The sequence below is a fragment of the Callionymus lyra genome, chromosome 10 (assembly GCF_982586985.1).
Source record: "Callionymus lyra chromosome 10, fCalLyr1.hap1.1, whole genome shotgun sequence".
Lineage (NCBI taxonomy): Eukaryota > Metazoa > Chordata > Actinopteri > Syngnathiformes > Callionymidae > Callionymus > Callionymus lyra.
In genome coordinates, this window is record NC_141827.1 from 21,009,302 (window position 1) to 21,027,298 (window position 17,997).

A 17,997-nucleotide genomic window follows, 5' to 3' on the forward strand; every position below is an offset into this window, starting at 1 on the left:
CTAGTTCCTCTATTTACATTCCACACCATCCTCAGAGAGGAAACTCATCCCCAGTGTGAGAAAAAATAAAGGTGTAATTACACAAGGTGTCGACGTAAGAAGGTGTTTTATGAGTCGCAAAGTGTTCGTTTACAAGCTGGAAGACTTTTCAATAAGTAATTTGGGAAAGTTGGTGTCAGTCAGCACCTGCAGAGAAACATTGGATTTCAGTATTTAAGGCCAAACCTGTCTTTCCTAGAAAACTGTTTTCTCTTTCTTATCTGCTGCCATCATAATGGGTTACAGCAGGGGTCGTCCAACATGTAACGCCTGTGCGTCAGGTTTGATTGGCGGGAACAGACTGGGTGGACAGGAGCATCCGGCCAAATATTTCCCTCGACATCGAAGCAGAGAAAGTGATTCTGTCCAAATGCTAAATCTGATCTGGAAACGTCTCCACTTTAACAGAACAACACCTGCGATCATGTGATTGATTTTAACTTGATTAAACTAAAGAGGTGAGTCGAGGATTTACAGGATAGAAGTTTGGATTCACTTTGAGTTGAACAAGCAGCTTAGGTGGGTTTGCTCTGTGTACTCTGGTTGCATCCCACCGTTGTTTGACTAGCATAATTCCTCCGCAGGTATGAGTCAGTGCTGGTGTGTGAGTTGTTAATGGACTGTCCAGGGTGTCCTCCACTTCGGACCCCAACTAGCTGAGGTAAAAGAAAGGGCCGAATAAAATGATTCAATGATAACTATATTAAAAATATGTATATGCATATCTGCACTGACACATACTGTCAAACAAAAATGTCATTAAATGCAACCATCAATCATTTTAATCATCATCATCATAAATAATCAGAAAATATAGCATTTCACCTAATCATTACTAAAAGTGTACTAAAAAAACCCCAATTAATTTAAATTATTATTTTTCAAATAAGCGTGTATGAAATATGTATGTATTTATTTGTTTGTACCCCCCTCTCTGTATATACACCCATGTCTGTGTATTTATTAATTATTATTGAGTTTCTAGTATTATTTTCGATACATTCTAATAAACATAAACTTTTTTTTATTAATTGTTTTATTTTTAAACTTATTTTTAAGAAATTACTGCAGGCATTGTTTTCCACATTGAAAAAAAGAACTGCAACTTCTCGTACCACAAGTCGTACCAACATGGTACAACTGAAGGTACAATTTTTTCCATTTCTATTTAATAATTGCACAACTGTGTCACATCTCAAAAAAATGTAATGTTGCACCTTTGGCGCATGTAGTGAATAATTACAACAAACATTATAATAATTATAGTTTTAATAAAGAGTTTTAGCTTCTGCTTTAAAATTACTAGGGCTTCTTCTATCAATATAATGTAAAAAAAACAACTGTTTTTGTCATTAAGATAAGAAAATCTTGGTGTACTAACATTATAGTTGACATAGGATAATGTTGTTTGCGTTATAATTTCCATTAGAATATAATACATGTTGCATAATGTCGGTAAAATAAAGTGTGGAAGACGACTGTGTGCCTAAAGGCAAACCATCTTGCTGGTTTGGAATTTGTTCTAATTATCAAGGCTTTCTTTTGGCCACCAATAACTGTCTGGCTAATGTGATCTGATTAGAAACTGTCATCACTTGGACGATGAGCAAAGTTCTTCGCAGTCATTTGGAGTTGAAGATATTTAATTTTCTCAGAACTTTGACTTATGTGTCAGGAAAGTTCCCGAGTAGGATGTCAGGCAGGATAATTGACTTTGTAAGTTTTGGATCAAGTCCCTTCGTCAATCATGGTTGTTCATTATTACTGTTTTAGTAAGAGAGAGTTTTGGGCGTCAATGGTATTCTGGTGTTCTTGTCTTTTTTTTTTTAAAGATTTGAATTCTGATGAATAGTGATATCGTCCAAAAATGACATTTGCTCTGGGAAACCAGCTCTAAGATATTGTTCTGTTTTGGTTTTTAATATTTTTAAACCTCATAAATGTCTGATACATGGTAAGACGAGAGCTCTAACGAAAGATTGAATTTCCTATCAGTTTCTCGTATGTGTGAATTGCTGCTTTACCATTTTTATATGAAGGTATATAAGGAGCAAAACGGATTTGATGTCGCAGAGGAAGGTGTCCATGTACTTGAGTATGGGTAACTGTGAATTTGAAGTTACGATAAAAAGGGTTTTAGGATTTGACTACTTCAGGAATTACCGATTAGTTGTTAAAAGTTAACAAGTACTGGGCTTTAGTATCGTCAAATATTAAAACCAACAGAAAACACGCCTGTCACTGAAGTATAAATCAGATTTCGATCGTTTAAGAATAAAGAGATCCGGGAGATAGCTGTTAAAAAACATTAACTGCCAATCGGCAGCGAGCATGTTTGTTAATCGCCAATTGGTAGCGGGCACTGCATCTTGACCACGCCCCCTCTTTCACTTCCTAACAATTGCCGTGCCCCCTCTTCACATACGAGACAAAATAAAGACGATAAAATACACAATTATATCAGCCACGGAGACATAAGACTAGCTAGTAACCAAGTCTTGAGAAAGCTGCCATTTTAATTCCCTCCACTGAGCTACAGTCGCTACATTAAAATATACATACATATTTTCGCCTTTAACTCTAAAAAGCAACATATTTCGCAGAAAATAATCCCAACTCTTAGTTCACCCAAAAATTTGACTTTACTCAATATTACTCACCCTCATGTCGACTATCACTTAAAAAAACAATCAAACCCTTTTTTTAAATACCGCATATTCAACTGTCTACCTCCAATGTGAGAATAGTGAAAGGTCATGTTGCGTCGTTGCCACATACCTCAAGTGCATTTGTTTACCAAATGAGAGAAATTTAACTGTTATTGACTCGGTTTCCAAGTTTATCTTCGTAGAAACTTTAAAATGCCCTTTCAGTACTGCAGCCATTATGGAAATGTATGAAATTGCCGTCTCATACCCAATACTATAAAGCAGTTTTGTTTTTAACATATTTCCACTTCAAGAGTGATTGTCACTCAAAATTGAACAGAAAATATGAAAACCAAATGAATATTTAAAATAATATATAGCTTAATGCTACTTTAATATTACCCGATAGCTTTAAATGTTATCCTAAGTGAGCGCTCCTCTCTGTCCCACCATTGTTATGTAACTCAAGATTAAGTGTAAATTAATTTTCACATCGTTACCTGAAACTAAAAGTGACGAAACCGCCACTACTTGGCTGCCGATTTCCATCTTTCTGCCGATCTCATTTCCACTCCTCCATTTTAATTGCTTTCACCTCGGTTTTCAATCTCAGTATCTCTTAAATCATCCGATGTCATGGATGGTGAAACTCCCTCACATGTGTTACACGAGCAGCAGATCGCACGCATGGCTGTGCAGATGTTGCCATCTCTGCGTCTCCCCCGTGACAGGTTTGTTGCTTCTCTTCAAAGATCAAAATCGGATCATTGTAGCCGCCTTGATTCACCGCGGCTCTGTCACGGCTTCTTTTCCCCGGTTTTCACACATCTGCCTCGGATCAGAACCGAACATCTAGCAGAGGCCCCGTCACATCCAGAGGTTGTCATTTTTTTTTTCCGATTCCGCTCCACACATCGTTGTCTGATAACAGTTACGCACCGGATTACCTCGACCAGAGGCCACAGGGAAACACGGGAAAAATGATGTGCTCCGATTATCCCGCCTAACATGTTTCCTTCGCCGCCAGGAAAAAAACCCCAAACATCCTGACGTTGAATTGTACTACGAATTGAAGACAAGTCGAGGCAGGTCTACTGGGTTACAGTTTGAAGTAAGAGCAAACATGTGTGCATGACCTTGAATATTAAAGAGCTTCAGCATGTTCAAACCATTTAGAGGTTAAGAATTTCTCTGTTGGTTGTTTTTAATAATAAAATCTTCAAGACGGTCTACTCACATGTTGCTGCTTTTTACACTTTTTTTTTTTATATCCACAAACGTAGACGCCAGCCAAAACATTATGACCACCTGCCTCGATCTGTGTCTGAATTCTTTGACTTGTATTTTTTGACATCCAGATAAATGTCTCGCCATATCTGTCCCACCAATTCATAAAATGGTTGGTTCGAAGAAAATATCATTGTTTGTACGGTGACCTATATAAAAGAAGAGAACACAGGTCATCTATGTCAACAATTGGACTTTCAATAAAAGTAAAACTACTGTTGAAGGAAAGGAAGTTGGAGAATTAAACTCAATTTTTCACTCGTACTTCCAATTATAGAGAGCTTGGTAAATACACATTTTGTTTCGGATCGCAACCTTGTTTTTGAAAAGAATTTGGCCCCTTCTATGTTTGAGTTTGAAACCCTTCGTGATGATCTTTTTATCTCAGGAGCAGGTTACATAGTAGTTACTGCTCCAACAAGATATAGCATTTTCATCTACTTGCTTGGATTTCCTCCCACTGTCCAAAAGCATGTCTGTGTCTTTTTCTGTATTAAAATAGAGCTTTTGGAGGTGTCCGCTGCCTTTCACCTGAGTAGCTGGGACCTTCCCCCCTGATCCCAACATAAAATTAAAATAAATTAATCTGTGAATATAATAGCAATTGTATTGACTATAAGCAGATCCTTCACAGCTTAGGTCATCTTTCTCTTATATACACAGCCCCAGACCCCCATGACAAGGTACAAAAATAAAATCGGTGGGTGAATAGCAGTTCACCACATTTATATCACGAGTCATACGTGTGGTCCATGGCTATAGCACACGGCTCAGAACCCCTGGGTTCGATCCCTCACACGGTATTGTTGTGATTATTTTTTAAATGTTATTCTGATGCAGATTTTTATATATCTTGGCATCACCACAATAAGAGCCATTATTTTGAAGAATAGCTAAACCTGGAAGAATAAAGAATTAAATAATAAAGAAATAAATTAGTAAATATTGGTTGGTCTTAACACTTAAAAGAAAGGTTTGGGATTCAGTATATGTATTCTGAAGAGATACCCTGAGATATGTAGTAGTGTCATCTGTTAAAGACTGCTTGAAGACGCAAAGAACGGAATGCCTAAGACCTTGTAGCAATTTTTTTTTGCATGATGAAACACAGCTCTTATGTCACAGTATGTTTTATATCTATCTGTATGTCTATTTGTCTATTTATCTGTCTGCCTGTCTGTCTGTCTGTCTGTCAATCAATGCAATAATATTAAAGCAACAAAGGTATTCCAGCCTCATCCCAGCCAGGTTACATACTGTACATGGATATTGTCAAACTCTTAATTACAAACCACAGTTGAATTCCTGTTTCCTGAGCCAACACTAGTCTCCAAAGAGATGATTGACTTCAGAACAGGAACTAAAGTAGACGTTTCCTTCTCTTGCTGGATCGTCTTCAGGAAGTGAATTCTTTAATCACAAACATTGTCGGTTCATATCGGAGAAGCTTCACACAAGTTGCTTCGTTCTAAATGTCTCTTTACACGTTACCTTCATACATGAAGGAACAGCCTCGGGCGTATGTACGGAAAAGTTTCCATGGCGACAAAATTAGGCCTCATTTTTCCATGTGCAAATACTGTTCAAGTCAGGAGATGTTTGGACTGTCTGTCTTTGACAATTTTAAGAAGGTGCCATTCTGTCGATATTTTTATTTCTGAATTATTTTTCTCATGTTTCTTTGTTAATACTAAGGATGTCTCTTCTTTTGTTACGGCATACTGGGGCCAATTTATGCAGACTTGGAATAAAACTGACTGATAACCTTTTAAATTTCATATTCTTTCTTTAATTATTACTTATTATTAGTACTTTAATTCTAAATATGCATATTATAAAACATATTTACCCCTGTTTTCTATTCCCCCTTTAGGGGTATCTGTCCCTAAAAAATAAAATCCAGCCTTTATCTGTTAGTTTTTTTATATTTTAGGTTAAAATAAAGGATTTTTTTTCTTTCCTTTTCCATTTTCCTTCTCTGATGGCGCCTTTCAACTAAGGTTTAGTATCATGGCCAGTTTTCTGAATATGAATAAATTAATTTCAATTCAATTCAGACTATGCTCTTCAAATGATTTATTTCATGTATTTTTTCTCCTCATATTTAACATCAATTCTACTTCATAGATGCTCTGCCCTCTACAGGCTGGCACCAGGGTTGAAACTGTAAGCCTAACTGGGGGTGGGGGGGGGGGGGGGGGTTATGTAAGTAAGTAAGTAAGTAAGTAATATTTATTTATATAGCGCTTTTCGAGACCAGGGTCACAAAGCGCTTAAACAATCAAAACAATACTCAAAAAAAAAGTACATACTTTAAAGATCAAGATAATACTGAGAACAACACAGGAGTTCGAGAAATTCAAGTGCAAAGAAATCATTGCTGCAAGATAAAGTTTTTTTTCTTACATTTAAATAGATCAATTTTATCGCGATTATTTTTTTCCTTTTTTATTTTTCACCAATCCTAATTGCAACAGTCAAAAAAATAATTTGGCCACTTTGGAATGTTAGACCACTCTTTTTGCTATCAATTATTGTTATGCAATCAACGGAAAAGAGAAAACATGGAATGCCTAAAAGTTTTCTGGCTGTAAAAATACAGCTAGTGACGAAGGAACAACAGTAGACGATGCCTCTTAAATTAAACTTATATTGGACCGCTGTGACAAATATCCTTGTTAAAAGTGCAAAGACGTCCTCGGGAAAGAACGTGCCATGATTGTGAAACCATCTTATGTTGATTGACATTTGCAGAGGTTGGACGTGGTTTTCACAAGAACTGTCTGTCTGTCTGAACTCGTTTAAAAGCATCCCCTAATTTCACCGTCACTCACTTTGAACAGATTTATCACATGAAGTCACTGCGAACAGTCAATATTTACCTTTTAGGGTCATAGTTATCTGCCAGGAGTTTAACAGGCCTCACGGCTAACGCTTTTTTTTTTTTTAGCTTGTGGAATTTAAAAAAAACTTCTCGATTTCAACTTAAATGGAGTTACTGGTTATTACGTTTTCACTCGGATCACGATATTAAAGTGAAGGTTGGACTGAAATCATGCAGCTGTTTCTACCGGAAACTAACTTTTTTTTTTTTTAGATATTCATATTTGAACTTCTGCACTTTGGCTTGTTTTCATGAACCCCACCTAGATTTTAAAAATCAAAGACACATTTTTATCAAAAGGATTTTTTATTTATGTCGTTGACCAATCCCTGAGAGTGGAAGTAAATGTTTTCGTAGGGTGTGAATAAATGTCCAAACAAGTGTTTTGAGGTCATAAGTGAGGAACATAATAACGTAGTTTAATGAAAAACAATCTTAAGACGTGTCTTTGCAAGTAAACCTTCTGTTTTAGTGATTATTTAACTATTATTATATCTCAGGGACGTCCAACTTAATGTCTTTGTCCACATCCGACATGATATTTCACTAGAAAGCACTCATGGGTCACAGAGCTCTGTCAAGCCTCTCGTTCACACGCTTAATGTCATTTATTTCAGCAAATATATTTATCTAAAGTACACTATGAAATGCATTTTAGCATTTGAAATAACGCTGCTACCCATGAGCACAATATGACTCTAGGTGTCTCTCCACCAGTTCTCCAGAACTCATACGCAGCTTAAACAGCTTTTTTTTGCAAGACAAAAGTAGCAATTCTTTAACCAAGGTGTGGATCCAGATGGTAAATTCTAATTCTTCAAACACTAACACTTACTTACAGTATTTCCGGACTATAAGTCGCTCCGGAGTGCAAGTCGCACCGGCCATAAAATGCATAATAAAGAAGGAAAAAACATATATAAGTCGCATTTTTCGGGGAAATTTATTTGATAAAATCCAACACCAAGACATACATGTCATCTTGAAAGGCAATTAAAAATAAAAATAGAATAGAGGCAACAACAAGCTGAATAATTGTACTGTTACGTTACACGACACAACTGAGAACGTGCCTGGTATGTTAACATAACATATTAAGAGTTATTCAGATAACTATAGCATAAATAACATGCTAAGAAGTTTACCAAACCATCCATGTAACTCCAAATAATTAAAATCCAATGAAATCTTCATCTTTGGTGTCACTTTTAAATAACTCCGCTAACTCCGGAGGTAAAAGATGCGGCGCTTCCTCTTCTACGTCGAAATTATCAACACAGGCCTAGAGCGCCCCCTTGCTGTTTAGTGCGAAAATAACATGTTAAATGATATAACGGTAATAATGTGTTAATAATTTCACACACAAGTCGCTCCAGAGTATTAGTCGCACCCCCAAACTATGAAAAAAACTGCGACTTATAGTCCGGAAAATACGGTACTTACTTTATCCTCTGTTGCTTGTTACATTATCAACATTTTCCCAAAAAATCAAATTCTTTGTTTAAACAATTTTTATATATGATCTCCTCGCATGAAAAAAAAGGCCCAGGATGCATTGCAACAGTTAAAGTTGTAAAGATTATTAGAGCTAAATATGTGGTTACCTGATTGAAAATGTTCACTTTCTGAAAGTCAAATGTTTTGTAATTCAACAAGTCAATGTCACTGTTTTATTTTTGAAGGATTTTGTCTTTTTAACTTTTGGGTTTAATTAGAGGAAACTTGTGTTTATAAATTAATTAATTGAATAAGCAGAAAAATAAATTAAATTTTTTTGGAGGGGGGGGGGGCTCAATGAAATGTAATTTTACCTCTGATTTATATAACAATACATATATTATTTGTTATTCAGTTTATAATAGCTTTAATTACCCATGTGGTATATTATGCATAATGTCAACGTTGTAATATATTTCTTGCAGTTTTTTATTAGTCTTGTTATAAATTCCATGTAAAGGTTTTACTTGTTCTCTCCATTGAAGTCTTTTTATTTTGGCTACTCAGGTTTTCAACATGACACCATATTGTCTGTACTTGTATTTACTGTCTGAGTTGTTGTCAGGGGTGTCCAAACGTTTGTCAAAGAGGGCCACATGATTTGATGAAGATTAAACAAGAAAGCGCCAAATAAATAATGATATTTTTAACAAGCGACGTCTCATTTAGAAGTAAAAAAAAAAGCTTTATCTCTCTTAGAAATTTCAAATTTTTGGGGGAATTAGCATCAAAACAGATTGGCGTTGTGGTGTTTTCATTTGACGTATGATCTAGTCAAAAAGGTTTTTGTATTTTTAATTGTCTGGTTGAACAACACCCTTTATACAAGCTTCTGAAGGGAGGGATTTGTTTTTACAAAATATATGATTACTGTGTAAGCATGAAGCTTTTACTCTGCATATTTTTCTTTTGTCCGTTCACATTTAATTTCTGCTTAAATACTGTTGATTAAGAAGTATTGGATATATATGTAACACATGTCAAATCTGAATTATAATGCATGTGGCTCTAAATGCACGGAAATAGACCAGAGGAAATTGAATGAAGAAGGAACAAGATGTAATCGTTTATAGAAACATTGATCAGTTGAAGACTAAACAATAAGAGAATACTTTGCTTTGTTTTATTTCCCCCGGAGATCTCGAAAAAAGGTTTGACATCTAAAGTTGTTGTTTCTGGCCCCGTTCACCGGACGTCGAGCCAACTTTTGGGTTGATCGTCTCCTGTCTGAGCTTCTGTTTCCACCACCAGTCGGCAGGTTCAGCTTCCAGCTGGACCCGCAGCAGCACATCTGCCCCGAGGCTGAGTGAGTTGTGCGATCCAGACGAGTTATGGGCATATTTCGCAGCCCACCATGTCCATGAATGAACCTCATTCTCTTCTGCTGCTACATTCTTCTTCTACTGTCCTCGTAAAGAGCCCATCAACTCTCGATTCACAGTGATAAATCTATTAACCGCTTATCAGAAATGATAGATAAAACTAGACTTCCTGCGTTATACAAACTTTTTTTTTCGTTTTGGAAGTGACCTCAAGAGACTTCCATGGAGTGTTGCTCGCATTATAGATTATCTATTTGAATGTTGCTACATTTATGTATTTTTTTTATTAAAAGACACGTCCAATAAGTGAATAAACAATATAAAAAAATGTAAAAAGCAGGTTCTTATGATGATATATGTGGTGATATTTTAAGGTGACAGCCACAGACCTCCTCTGTGGAGCCGCTGCACGCCTTCCTGTGCGTCCTCTCTGCACCATGATTCATTTTAACAGCTCATTGACTTCTGTTTAGTCGAGCTAACGTTCCTGTTCTTTCTTCTGTCATTTCAATTCTTGTTCCGGGAGAAAGGAACTCTGTCCACCTGTTGATTTATTGTAAATCAGGATCACTAATGTGAGGTTCAAACACTTGACTTGCGAAGATAAAAGGTGACAAACTACTCTCAAGCGAACGAGAGTAGAAGTAAATATTGTTGAGGATGTTTCTTACGATGGAAATATATTTCCGACAAAATGTTGTAGTACATTTGTCCTGATTCAATTTACCGATAGTGTTTGCATTTAAATCATATTTAGAATTCTGTTGTTTTTTTTCAATACAAAGAAATTATTTCTCTTAATAATAATAATAATTGTATTTTTTTTTGATTACAGTTTCCCTACATTTCTCTCTTTCTAATAAAACACACTTTCCTGTGAATCTTTCCTGTAAAAAGTAATAATTAATCAAAAAATACATTAAATAAAAATAACTAATGAAGTGACCACTATTTAAACTCTGTGTTTCTGATGACCCAAGAAACTGCAAACACCTTATTAACAAAATAAAATAACCTAATATTCTTCGGCAATAAGTTATTTAGAATTAAAGTCCTGCAATCCAGTGAAATATACAACATTGTTAAATCAAATCTTCAGGGATGATGGATGGCGAAGGTGAACCGCAATGTCTATTTATGTGAAAGATCTATTAAACTACTATAAGACAAGTTTTTCTTTTATGATGTTAACGATGATCTACTTTGAAAAATAGATATTTATTATTAATAACATGGTGGATTTTTAATATAACAGTTTAGTTTAACAATTAAGATCATTTCTTTCAGGCAAATAATTGTTATAATTATTTTTAAAAAATAGCGTGTGTTGTCGATTGTATTGTTGCATCTTTTTTTTTATTATTTATATTTATTATTTTCATTATTTTTGATAATGATTGGACTTGCTCAACAATAATTACAAATTAAAAAAAGAAATGCTTTGTTCAGTTGAATTTTAAGTAATGCTTTCTCAGGCCGGTTCTGAACAGATAAACGTTACTTCTTAGGTGATGAACGGTCTGTACATCCGCCTGTAAACAAAAGTGTCTCCGCTCATTAACACTGACAATAAATGTGTTTCCACTGTGGAAAATCACATCTCACAGGTCTGTATTATGGTATGTTCACTATGTGAGGATCTGGTGAGCAGGAATAGCTGCTTCTTCCTGTATCCACGCGTGTGTTTACACTGACTTTATGAGTCCAGTAAGAGGCTTTTTTCAGTTGCTATTTTCTTGACAGGAAGCAGGAGTCAGGGCAAAAGGTTCTGGATGGAGACCATGGCATGGCCGAAGCCCAGAACCCTGCAGATTCTAGTCACGCTCTGTAGGTGCCACTCGGTGCTACACTGAACCGTTGGAGGTGATTGGATGATGGCAAAACCGATCCTGCTATTATACGCCTGTTACCAGTTGGATCAGATGTTTCTATGTCATTATGATGTCATTACACACTGTGGTGGTAGCGAATTATTCAGAAGAAATAAATTAGCCAGTGAAAGATTGACTTTAAGGCTGGTGCAGTGAAGGTTACACCGTTTTTCCGCTTAAAGCTTTTGCCACAAAAGAGTAGCTGACTATTCTGTGTATTGGCAAGAGTATCGGCAATGGTCTGGCTATAGGATCATATCACGATAGATGGGAAACTATATGATCTATTCTAATAAATCGTGATACTGTAGGAACAAGGAAATATCAGTATTATTAAAGCTTGAGTCTTTTGACAAAGTCGTAACTTTAAAAGCTGTTGGAATCGACTGTATCCTCTCATCCTCAGTCATCGTGGTAGTGTGGAGGACGTAATAACTTCTATCTAGCAGCCAGAAGTATAATAGTAACACGAACATGAACAAACGCAGGGGGTTATTTGCATTTTAATTATAAATAACAAGAATCATTATGTTGCAATGACAAGTCGAAACAATTAAGGATTAAAAAATATATATGAGGATGATGAAATACAATTGTGCAATCGTGTTATTTGCATTTAACTACTTACTAAAGCATGGTTAACTATTATTTATACTGAATTTGCAAGGTGTCTTTGAAAGCAGCACGTTTGTTTCACTCTCAGTTTTCCTCACACCCACTGTTTTTACTTCACAGCGAGACTACCTACTATATCGTACTAGGATTTGCTATAAAAATTTAGTTAAAAATAAAGAAAAAGTAATACAGACCCTAACCTAAACTCAAAGGCTCCCACACTAATTTCAGTTTTGTTTACACAATTGAACAAGCCAGAGAACAGCTTCAGGTCTAGTGGTGTGTGTTTTGGCAAGAATCGGCCCATACCATACGTTTCATGATACATGGGCAACGGTATTATATATTGAAACAAGGATATATTTGTACTATTTGTCGAGTATTTGACACAGACTGCGTGACTCTTGTCGAACTCTTTTGACACCAAAATCTGTCTAGGCATCAGCTTCAAAAAACACTGTTGGTGTCGGCTGCGTCCTCTCATCCTCAGTCATCGCCGGGATCTCGTAGGATTTAATTATTTCTTTAGCTGTGTAGGTACCAATGACTGCTGCCATCTAGCTGCCGGAATTTTAACTACGAATGAACAAACTGTGAATTTTCCTATGTTAATTTAAAATAATGATTTTATATGTTAAAATTATTAAAATAACTATGATAAGTCAATATTATTTGAAGTACAAATAAAAAGACAATTATAATAAAAATAAAAAAATGTATTGAGTGTTTTGGAGTATCTATACAGTATTGTGAAAAAAAAATATTGCGATATTCAAGTGTACATTTACTTTCTTGTCAGGTCACTTAGTGTAATTGATCCACTCTTAGTATAATTAGTATAATTGAGTTAAATACATATTGAAGATGTTTGAGCTCTTGGTCAAACTATTAAAAATGAATGCTGTGGTGTTGACAGCGGTTAAAATAAACGTGAATTATACCGAGATTCTCCACCTTAAAACCTTCACCCGGTCATTGAGGCACGACGACAGACGACTCCCTGATTGCCACAGACCTCACACCGGTCTATCGCTCTAAACATTGCCATTTTGCTCAGACTATATTTTTCTCTTTGCAAAAAAAAATTGGTGAGCCGTCAATTGATGCGTCAACCCATGCTGGAGGCGAAAGGCAAACATAATGGAGGTATGCCACGGTGCTCAGTAACGGTGCCGTCGCAGGCTTTAACACGCCCGCAATTAAAAGTCACATCACTGACGGTAAACTGCGCTTTGTTGTGTACTAGTGTGTCTTCTAGAGACACAAATGTATTGCGGTAGTTGTCAATGTTTATTGACTCCAAGTTACAAGAGTTCACTGGTAGGAACACACTTCAGAAGAAGTAGCTCATTATTTTTTATGCCCTTCCTTTTTTCGTTGACTCGTTTTTAATTCTTGGAGCTTCTCATGCATGTTTTTCTAAATGGTCTGACTCATCGAAATCTGGACCAGAGAGCACACATCGATCTATGAGTTGTAACACGGGAATGTCCTTTGATTTGTCTCCGTCCCTGTAATTAACTGCAATTTTCAACAAGAGAATTTTAAAATACCCAATTTGAAAAACCTCAACATTAAGCTTTTATTAATGCCACACAATGTTTTTATGACCAGATCAATGATTCAAATTTTAGCACTACAAGCTGAAGTTGCTAATTGTTGATGCTAATGCCTTCTGTCCGTGAAGAAGTTATTCATTTTGTGTTCAACTGGATGAAGATATTAACACTTTCTACTTTGAACTTCTATTGCACTTGGTATGATGTCACTGTTTGGCCCCCACTCGTCTTCACATCATCAAAAGTGGCCTTTTTTCCCAAGAATGCTTTTCAAACCCCTGTTGTAACATGATCAAAAGCTACTACACTGAAACATTTTTCAAGTATTTAATTCAATATTTCTTTTCCAAAAATGACCTGTAACATGGCAGGTAAAAAACAACTAGCCTAGCAGAACAGTCATTTTTAAATTAGTAAGAGTAGTAGAGTAATCTCTAACCTCTGATAATGTTTTCTGTCTATTTGCATTAACTTGTTTTTTTTACGCTGCCATCTCCAACATCAATTAATTCATCTCTATTTACCCATCAAATGATTTAACACACTTGCTCTTGACACCCTTGACCCAGAGGCAACACATGGGATGACCTCCAACACATTTGTTTTCAGGTGCCTCCGGGTCACCTTGACCAAGCTGTATACAGCTCATAAAAGGGGACTATACAGTACACCAGGGGTGTATTGATACATTATTAAAATCCATTGTTATTTTTCTATAAAGTGTTGTTAAATATTCAAGTCATTTGTAGATTTTTTGTGCTGCAATTAAACTTCCACAGTCATTGCGTCCTATACCGCTAAAATAACTATGAAATCCTGCAAGATCCTGGCGATGACTGAGGACGAGAGGATACAGTTGACTCCAGCAGCTTTTAAGGCTGATGTTTGGACATATTATGTTTTTTTAAACGAATGAAAGCAGTTATGACTTCATCAAGCGTCAATGTCCGTAAATTCTGCAATACCAGAGTCAAGTACTCAACAATACTACAATATATACTTGTTCCTAAAGTATCACAATATATCTTATTATTGTTTCTGTACAGTAATACGTGTCGTATCATCAGATTTTTTTTTATATGCAGAAATATGACTGTTTCCGTTGTTACAGCTGTGATTTTGTCGTGTCCAGGTGGTGATCCCATGAGTTCGTCTATGCTGGTCCTGCTCCTCCTCTTCATTGTCCAGGCCCTGGCCGCCAACCAAGGGGACCGGTGTGCAGTCCAGCAGCAGGCTCCTGACAAAGGCCCCGCCTCCATCCCCAGAGTGGACCCCAAACTCCTCAAGAAGCAACGCTACCTCTCCCCCAGGGTGCTCATCAGCGCCCTGCCGCCGGATGGAGCGCCGGGGGCGTCCCGGGGTGGGAAACGGACCCGAAGGCGAGTGGCGCCGCCTCAGCACAGGGGGCTGTACTCCGTGTGCGAGAGCGTCAGCATGTGGGTGGGCAACAAGACCAAAGCCACGGACATCTCCGGCAACGAGGTGACGGTTCTGCCCGACGTCAACATCAACAACGTCAACAAGAAACAGTATTTCTTCGAGACGACGTGCCACCGGGGGCAGACCGGCACCTCCAGCTGTCTAGGGATCGACGCCCGCCACTGGAACTCCTACTGCACCAACTCGCACACGTTCGTGCGAGCGTTGACTTCTTCCAAGGACCTGGTGGCGTGGAGGCTCATACGCATCAACGTGGCCTGCGTGTGCGTGCTCAGTCGCAAGTCTTGGCGGCAATAGACGCACGACTAGCATACAAGCAAATATACTCGAGCTAACGTGCAAGTATTTGGGATCGTCCCGTCGTAACAGTATCACCAAAGACTCCTCGCCCACTGCACAGAGTAATTTATTGCTTGTACATTATCAGGACTGCATGTACTTATTTCCCACAGACCTGGGTCAGACTGAAACACATGCTGCAGATTCACAGTTTTTATGTGCAGCACTTTCCAAATATTCAAGCGGAAGAATCCGCCGGAAGGCAAATCCGGGATCCACGGTTTAATCCAGTAGCAGGAACGCGTATAACTCCGAAGCACCCGACATGACTTTTCATGTTAAAGCATCTTCAAGGCGGCTTCATAAATAATCAGAGCGACTGGTAGGACGTAAAAAAAGTTTGGGCATTCTTTTAAGATTTATTTGAATATTGCAGTTGTCAAGATTTTATAGGCCTAACAAAAATGTAGGTGTGTGTGTGTGTGTCAGAGACACCAGAACCATTATTTAACTAAGCTTTTGATGAAAGATTGTTGTTGAAGGGTTAGAAAAAATAAAATAAATAATCACGGAAAATTCTTTCCGGTTTTCAAACATTTTAAAAGGGTTGAATAATTTGTATTTATAATATTGACCCTTCTCTAGTTGTTCAGATTTAAAAGTAATTTGGCCATGGAAGTGTTGGGAATCATGTGTATCAATCATCTGGAGTTCTATTTTAACTGGTATTAATGAGTATAATATCGTGAAACACCGTTTTTAACAGCCTTTTAAAGTTTCTATTTTTCCATCACTCATTTACTGTAAACGCAAGTTAGGGCTCCCTCTAGTGGAAGGTGTTGAATACTGACTTGTGAAAATAAAAGTAAAAGCTGAACAGATATTTATTTGAAGGAACTTCAATTTTCGGCCTCTGCCTCACTCTGGTTTCCTCCCTCTGTCCAACAACGTCGAGAGTGTAAAAATGTGCGTAGATGTGAGCGTGTGTCCAGGGATTGGTCCGTTCAAAGTTGCCACATCTTACCCCGGGTAACTGGGACAGATTGTTGAAATTGTTGAAAGGAAGATAATGAATGTATTTTTTTTTAAGTTAAGTTGACATTCTAAGGCTTATTTTGGTCTAATTTTATTGATGATATATTAAAATAAAAGTGTATGAAAATTACCTTTTTTTGGTAGTTATATCTTCCTATCTATGACAACTAACATGACCTGTGCTGTTAGCAATTATGCTAGTAGGGAAATGGCCATGTCGACCCTTTTTTTTGTATATATATATATATATATATATATATATATATATATATAGTATATTCCTATACAGGGATCCCAAGTAAACACACATAAAACAACCTTCTATGCTGGTCTAGAAATAATTAATGTGAAGAAAACAAGACAAATGATGCTGGTATTGCTATTAGCTCAGCTAAAGAAATGTGCTAAACACTGTTAGCAAAGTTGCCAATTGGAAAACAATTAACAGAATAAGAAGTGTTTTCTTATAAAATAAGCCAAAATAATTTGACTACAAGTGAGTTTTATAACACCTTTTTCTTACCTCCTAAAGTCCAGCTAACGAAAAAGAGCAGCTAAGTCAACGTCAAATCCTCAGCCTTGTATATTGAAGCTCGGTCTTGGTTGAACTTTTAGCCACGAATGTTTGACCCAGGTCTGACATGCAGGAATACATTTGTTGTTGATGTTATTTATTAAACACTTTTAATACACAATGAGTTGTGATGAAGTTTTTTACTAGTGCTGCTTTTATGCATGATGAGAAAACTCCATATGTTTTTTATTTCTCTGACAACATCACATGTCTTTTCTTTTTTTTTAAACACAAGTAGTAAATATGATTGCTGAGCAAAACATAAACATAAAAACATTTCCGATGTTTTATTTGACAGGCCGTGTCAGGAACAAACCGTGGCTGTCTGTTGTTCGGCTGTTAAATGGTAGAGGAGACGCTGAGAACCGTGCTGGAGAAGCCACAGATCAGTTAAGAATTTGTTGTTCTGGCCAGTTTCCTGTCACATCTGACATAGATGTGGGATTTAGGTTTGAAGAACAGCAAGAACGACAAAAGAAAGCAGCTGTTTCTCATCTGATTTTCGCTTGCACGAGGTCCAAAATGTGACATGGCTTTGCAGTTGTCTTATAAACATGGTTAAGTATGTGTTTCGTTTATTTTTCTTTTACAGAAATTAAAAAAAACCAACTGAATTTAACTTTACAGTGATGGAAAACATATTTTGATATTTGATCACGATCTATGATTGTATTATTCGTATTTATAACTCATAATTATGTATATAATGAAGTTTTCAAAAATATATTTCTACTATTATTTTGACAGTATATACAAAATATATTTTTCAAGTTTAAGTTGATTATTTTTTGCACATTATGTGCTCTTTAAGATACACATTTCACGCTCATACAAAAAATGGTTTAAATGTATTCATTTTAAACTAACAAAGTTACTCGAATTTTCATTAGAATTAAGATAAATGTTGCTTCTCATCGAATTAATTGCAATTCCTGTTTTATCCACTA

At 36.6% G+C, this 17,997-nt stretch overlaps 1 protein-coding gene across 1 annotated transcript; it reads left to right on the forward strand.

Annotated features, from left to right (window-relative positions):
- Window positions 1–14,865: 14,865 nt before the first annotated feature.
- Window positions 14,866–15,487, forward strand: LOC148070937 (nerve growth factor-like). Its single transcript, XM_087801091.1, has one exon. It carries the CDS (start codon window positions 14,866–14,868, stop codon window positions 15,457–15,459), a length of 594 nt encoding a protein of 197 aa, XP_087657217.1. The 3' UTR covers window positions 15,460–15,487.
- Window positions 15,488–17,997: the final 2,510 nt, after the last annotated feature.